At 42.2% G+C, this 7,292-nt stretch overlaps 1 protein-coding gene across 1 annotated transcript; it reads right to left on the bottom strand.

Annotated features, from left to right (window-relative positions):
- Nucleotides 1-1,072: 1,072 nt before the first annotated feature.
- LOC311503905 (neurexophilin-1-like) lies at nucleotides 1,073-2,135 on the bottom strand (the record flags this gene model as incomplete). Its single annotated transcript, XM_084566816.1, has 2 exons — nucleotides 1,073-1,855; nucleotides 2,076-2,135. The coding sequence occupies 2 exons, from the start codon at nucleotides 2,133-2,135 to the stop codon at nucleotides 1,145-1,147; spliced, it is 771 nt and encodes a 256-aa protein (XP_084422942.1). The 3' UTR covers nucleotides 1,073-1,144.
- Between the last annotated feature and the right edge of the window lie 5,157 nt (nucleotides 2,136-7,292).

Raw genomic sequence — 7,292 nt, forward strand, 5'->3', positions numbered from 1 at the left:
CCATTTTCCTAAACTGGTAAAACTGTCACTTGTTTTGTTAACGAGGCAATTTTAATTAATTAAGTTAATTTTATAAAACTCATCTGGTTAAAAACTGACTCCGCCCATTTCAACAGTTGGGGATGGGGTTAGGTGTCAAACCGTACCACCAGGGGGTCCATTGTGGCCCGGTGGGATATCATTGAGTGAGTCGGGGTCACTGTATGTTCACAACCTTTTGCTCTGCAGATAAAAAGGTTATTTGTCACTGATACAAACCCTTTTACAAAGTGGAACAAAAAGAAAAAACAGCGTGTTATTCATGAAGCTTAAACTTTAGTCACAAGTTAACGTGTTCCTTCTATATTTAGGTTTATAAGAAGAGATCTCTGACAGGCCTGTGATCTCCTGCAGCACTGCACTAACAGAACTGTTGTTCCTTTATTAATTAATCTATTTATTAAATGTTCTCTGCATTGGACCGTAATTAATAACCTGTTTACTGGACCTGCATGGCTGCTCAGTCTCAGCCTGAAATCATCAAAGCATCAGATCAGATTTTAACCGTGTTTATATTTTATTGTAATACAGAGGGTTAGAGAATATACATGAGAGAGCAGTGATGATACATGTACAAGGTGAATACATATGGAGCCGTATCTGCAGCATTAGGACACACACACATTCATGTCTCTGACTCTAGTTTCAGTCTGTGCACAACAAAAAGTGTGTGTTTTCGTCTTTCTTGATGATGAACCAATCACAACTTTGTCATTTCATAAAAAGACAACTGATGGATTCATCAATAAACATCTGTACATTCATAAAAAGCTAATACAACTCTAGCAGCCTACAGCAACTAGAAAACGTACATTACGGTATAATGTAATTTCTAAAACTTAAAATAACTTAAAATTTGTAATTCCTTTAAAAACCTTTAAAAATTATCCGTTAAACCGACTCATAGCTGCTCGGGCTGGATTTTTTGTGGCTATATTCAGTCATATTACTCTACGAGAGAGGTGTCAAACATACGGTGTGGGGGCCCAAATTAGCCCAGTCGGAGTGTCCCACTGAGACCCAGAACTTAACAGCAGATGGCAGCAATGTGCTCAAATTGTTCTGTCTGTTACCCCTGAACTAAAATCAGTTTGACGCCCCTGTTCTAGCCCATGGGTTTGAAGCCCAGACTCTGGGGGCTGTAGTCCGGACAGACTTTCTGGACCAGCCTGTAGTCCGTGCTGTAGAAGGACACGTAAATGCAGATGACCCGGAAAGGTTTGGAGCACATCCAGGTGACGTGGCTCTGGGTTTGCTCCAGGGCGCAGGTCTTGGATGGGTCGTAGTTGCACAGCATCACCTTCTTGCTGCGCTCCGTCTTCTCGTGGTCCACCCTGCAGTTGAACGTCTTGGAGTCCTTGGGCGTGACCACGCTCTGGCGCTCCAGGTCGAACTCCACCTCTCTGGTCGGCGGGACCAGGCTGACGGACACGTTGCCCACCCCCGTGGAGTTGTGGCGGAAGTAGACGCCGAGCGAGCCGTTCCCGTGATCCACGACCTTCCCCATTATGAGCAGGTTGAGCTTGACTGTCTTGACGTTGGAGTAGAAGTCGCCCCAGATGAACGTCCTGGACGACTCAGACGCCCCGTGAGCCTTCATAACGGGCTGGAGCTTTATCTTCAGGGACGGGTCGGGGTTTCCACCGGGGATTGTCCAAACCCCCGGCTTGGAAAGAGGGACGAAGGGATTCGGGGGCAGTTTGGTGTTCTGAATCAGACTCTTGGTCTGGAGCAGCCACTTCTTCTGAGGAGGAGGAGAAACCTCTGGGTCTCTGCTGGAGATGAAGTCGGTCTGCAGCTGCTGCCCGAGAACCAACTAAACAGAAAAAACAGATTCAGTCACTTTAAAAGCTGAATCCCTGAACTAGCACAAGGCTTAAATAAATAAATAAATGCATTTAGATTAAAGTACTTATTGTAAAGCAATAACATGCAAAATACATGCAATTAAAGTGCAATAACTACAGCTGCAAAAGCCTCATGAAGTCAGATGAGTAAATAAATGTCCCTCATATTTTTATTTTATTTTAACTCACCAGACACAAGGTTCCTTTCAGCAGCATCCAAACAAAACAGTGACTGGTTAACGTCCCCATGGTGCATCATCTGAATTTTCATTCAGGCCACTTTTGTAAATCCATGTTTAACATCCTTAAACCCCAAATCAAACTCCGGGACGAGTCAGTTAAGGCAGCAGGAAGCTGTCTCTGCTGCTGCTGCTGCTGCTGCTGCTGCTTCCTCTCAGACTGGAAGCCTTTCACAGACCTCAACATGTTTTAACACCCCAGTTTTCCGGTGTCTTCCCTCTTTCTCACTCTCTCACTCTCGGCTCATCACACACACACACACACACACACACACACACAGACACACACATAAAACACACAAACGTCCTTTTCTTTAAGGCGTTGCAGCGCTAACGAATATCCTGTGACTGAAATCTCCTCGCATCCTTCTGCCAAGGCAGTGAAACGGTTCAATTAACACTTGAATCAAATGAGTTGATGGTTTAAACTGATCCGTGATCATGTTGATAACACTGACATCTAGTGGCCACGAGGGAAAATAGGCTCCCTCAACGTGTCATAAAAAGCTGAATTAAAAACAAAAAACACATGGGAGGGGCCTCTGTGGATCATCCCACAGATACTTGATCAGTTTGGGATCTAGTGAATTTGGAGGCTAGGTCAACACCTTGTGCTGTTCTTCATGTTTTTGGTTTTTTTTAGTTGTTCAGCCAAAGTGTTTTTGTGTGTGTGTCTGTGTCAGGCTGCATCCTGCTGGGGATGGCTGCTGCCATCAAGGAGTGTCATTGCTATGGGGTGGGGGTGCCTGGTCTGGTCTAGGTGGGTGCTACATGTCTAAGTAACATCCACACCAATGAATGCCAGGTCCAGAAGTTTCCCAGCAGAACATTGAACTGTCACAAGATGGTTTAAATGTTATTTACTTCTCCTGCCAGCGGTCATAATGTTATGGCTGATCGGTGTATGTTAGCACATATGAGGAATTTCTTTCCTGAACATGGGACCAAAACTCCTAATGAATACTATCTAGGATGAGAAGAAGTTCTTATTTGCACTAAAACAAAGGGAAACATCTGGAGTTGTTGTTATTTGGTTATTAAAGATCACGTGACAATAACAACATGGACGCCTCCTAGAAGACAGGTGAAGAGTCCAGTGGGTCATCGTGGGTTCATCAAGTGTGTGGAAAAACTTCACTAATGATGAAGCCCATACTACCGTGACATGTCAGTCCTGAAATACAACTACTACTGCTCCGCCCTCATTAGTTTCACCTGTGTGTCCTCAACCTGAACCTTGTTCTCTGTAAAGTCGTCTGTGGTGACACTCCCTGTTTGTCCTTCACTCATGCTTCAAGTTTTCATCTTGAGTTGTGTTTTTGTAGGTACTCTGCCTTCCCTGCAGCGCCTCAAGTTGTTTACTTCCTGGTTCTTGCCACCCTCTGCATTTGGGTCCTCCCTCCCTGGCTGCTATTTGTGACAAGTCAAGGATTTAGATTTCATTACATTCTACTGTGTTTTTACTAGTGACGTCATCAGAGACTAGTCGATGTCCACTTGACTTTCATTCCAACAGATCACTTGGATCTCAAAGTGCAGGCCTACTTGTGCTTCCTAGAATTTCAGAAAGTAGAATGGGAGGTAGAACCTTCAGCTATCAGGACCCTCTGCTGTAGAACCAGCTCACAGTTTTGGTTCTGGGAGCAGACACCCTCTCTGCTTTTAAGGTTGGGACTAAGATTTTCCTTTTTGATTAAGTTTATAGTTAGAGCTGGACTGAACCAACCATAGACAGTATAAATACGGATGGTGGAACAGCTCCTCTAAAGTGAAGCCAAAGCAAGCATCCTCTAATTTCTTTTCTCTGGCAGCGAGCAGTTCTGTGCTACTACTGTATAACAGTATCGAATAAGAGTCGACTTTAAAAAATCTGAAGTTGCCTATGAATAACGACAACTCCAAATTAGTTCCATTTGTTCTATTGTGAAAATTAAACCAGACATTTCTTAAGCAAAATAAAGTGCAATTCCAGCACATTGCTGACGTCTGCTGTTTAGTTCCGCGTCTCAGACTAAAACTGTGCAACCTAATTAAAGCTTATTTTTTTTATCTTTTATCATGAAATCTGCTATTGCAGCAATCGTTTCTCGGTGTGTGCGTGATAAACAACGATGGAAGTATGCCAACAGGAAGACTTCCACATCGACGCAAAGACTCTTTGTAGTGTCTGTGTGGGAATCTTTAAAGTGCACACATCATACTGAACCATCAGGAATATGCAACCCGTAACTGGCACGGATTAGACGTGTTGATAACCGGAATTTCTACAAAAAAAAAGCTCACACACATTTTTCTTCTACTTCCAAACCAGAATGTCGTGACCTGTGCACAACAACAACAGCTGCTACTGCAACTGAGACACAACAATCAGAGCAAACCATGCGTAGACAATGAGAGAACGGAACAACAAGGGTTAATTCAAATTATTCAGCATATAAACAAAATTTTCATCAAATTGAGAGATTAAAAAAAAAATCCATAAATGTCATTTAATGAGATATTTTGCTTCATAGATTAAGGTCTCACCTGTAAACTCTCCTGGCCTCCACAGAGCTCAGGTCACATGTCGTGTTGTTCCTGGATTAAATGTCTCTGGCCTGATTTACGGTAAGGAAGTGAATAAAAATATTCTCAAATGTCACTTCTCTCGAATGGAGCTGCACTTTTTGTCTGAGAGCTGTGCACCACTGAGCACCAAGAAAACTTCGTCTGAAGATTAACCTCTCTGCTGCAGCAAACTTCTCAAATGCAAAAGATAAAAAATACATTTTATCAAGTCATGTCAAACATTTTAATTTACTAATCAGTGAAGCAAATTACAAAGACCTGCTCAACCTGTTCATACGTTGGCATATTTTACTACATCCTAAGAACTAAATTTGTTCTTTATGAATATTTCTCTCCTTTTTTTCATTTTCTGTACTTGTGTCACATATCACTGTTAATTAATTAAAAAATATAAAACATATGGACTTCTGTCCAGGTGTGCCAGTTTAATAAACTTTAATAAACTAATTCATATTTTAAAGTGAGTTTTAAATAGTTTAGGTTCTGTGTTTCAGTAAAATACCAACAACACTGAATCCAGTACGATTTGATTCTTCAATTCTTCAAAACTCAACTTTGTGCGCAACATGAGAATGTGAATGAATCTGAAAATGTCCAAGCCAAAGAAACCCGAGACGCCCTTTGAAGCATTCAGGGTATCGACTTGGGCATTAGCTAGAGGACCTGCCCCCTGGATGGGCAGGAGCAACACAGCAATCTACAGTGACAGGTAATTAAAGACTACAATCAAATCAATGAATACTAGATTCAGTTTCTGCAAACAGAACCCTCTTAATCCTTCACACGCATTTAAGATTAAGAGATTAAGATTCAGGGTTATGTGCAGCCAACATCTGGTTCTTGTATCCCAGCTACTGTGCACAAACAAACACGGGTCTGCAGGAATGAAGCTGATCAGAGTTCGACAGATCTGTCTACTGACTTTAAAAACACGACCTGAGAAACTACGTCTAAAGTGCAGGAAGTAGGTTTTTCCAGATATCACAGATACTGATTAAGAACCTTATCTGAGGAAGTGAAACAAGACGCTGAAAACATTCTCAGAATCATTTAACTCTTAAGCAAAATCAGTGATGTTCGATTTATTCACAGCCGCTGATGCACAAAAAACAAAAACAAACAAGAAATCTGCAGCATCAGCCACACCTTCCTCATGGTTGGACTGTTGCATGAGAGAAATGTTTTGTTTTTTAGCAATGCTCTCATTCCAGCAGACAGCCGTGTTCAATGCATGAAGTTAATCTGAGTCGTCAGAAAAACAAAAAACAATTACAATGAAGTTTTTCCTTTTGTGTTTAGGATGTGTTGAGGTTCTGATCAGGTTTGGCTGGAAAGCTGTCAGTAAATCAACACTTTGAAGCAAGTTGATGTTTATGTTCATGTTCTGTCACTTCATAGGAAAATAGTTTTGAGTTACATGTTCGTGGTACGAGGGTGGAGACACTTTCAGAGAAAACATAGCTGAAGAAAAATAAAGTCAGGGCTGTCAAACTCATTTTGGTTCAGAGGTCCACATGCAGTTGGATTCCAAATGGGCTGGTTCAGGATTTGGACCTAGAGCGTGTTTGTGTCGTTTGTGTTGAGACACCCGATGTAGGTGCTACTCAGACCCAAACATACCCGGGGACGTCAAACATTCAGCCCGGGGATGAATTTGTAAAGTGCCAGAAAATGAAATAGAATCCATAACACCTGAGCCTCTAAATGTCACCTGAGACCCAGAACTAAACAGTGAAATTTCACTTATTTTCATTAAGACATTCAAGTTGTTGTAAAAGGATATTTTTCACTTTGCCCTAAAAAAAAGGAGTTGGAGTTGTCATTATGTATAGCTTATTATTCTATTATCTTACTGGTCCCACCCCCTAGAGATCAAAGTGGGCTGTATGTGCCCCCCCCCCCCCCCCCCCCCCCCCCGATGCAACTGTGCAACTTTTACAGTTTTTACAGTTTTTACTTTGCCGCAGATGTATTGGAAAATAAATTGCTCACTCGAAGATTAGTGTCAAACTCATTGCCAAAATTCCCCAACTTGTCAAGTGAGTTAAATCAGGTGTTGTTTTTATCCGCATAACCACATAACAACTGCTTCCTCTTAGAGGACATTATTTAATTTGTCAGTCATAAATCCACCATCAGTGAAAGAATCAACCCATGCCTACTTTACATAGTTGAAGTTATTGGTGCAGTCCTGAACTTAGTGTAGGGTTCATTCAACAAAGACTCATGTGATTTTCTGATAATTAACAACGATGTGGGGCCTCACAGTGGTGTGGTGGTTAGCACTGATGTCTCACAGCCAGAAGGTTCTGGGTTCTAATCCAGGCCGACTGCTTCCTTTCTGTGTGTAGTCTGCATGTTCTCCCTGTGTCTGTGTGGGTTCTCTCCAGGTTCTCCAGCTTCCTCCCACTGTCCAAAGACATGCTGGTTAGGTTCATTGGTGATTCTAAATTGGCCGTAGGTGTGAGTGTCTCTGTGTTAGCCCTGTGATAGAACCCCCCCCCCCCCCCCCCCCATGACTCTCCAGAAGACAAGCAGTTACAGAGAATGAATGAATGATGATGTTGTGACACTGCACAACTTTGAAAGTATAATAGTG

The sequence above is a fragment of the Chelon labrosus genome (assembly GCF_963514085.1).
Source record: "Chelon labrosus genome assembly, chromosome: 19".
Lineage (NCBI taxonomy): Eukaryota > Metazoa > Chordata > Actinopteri > Mugiliformes > Mugilidae > Chelon > Chelon labrosus.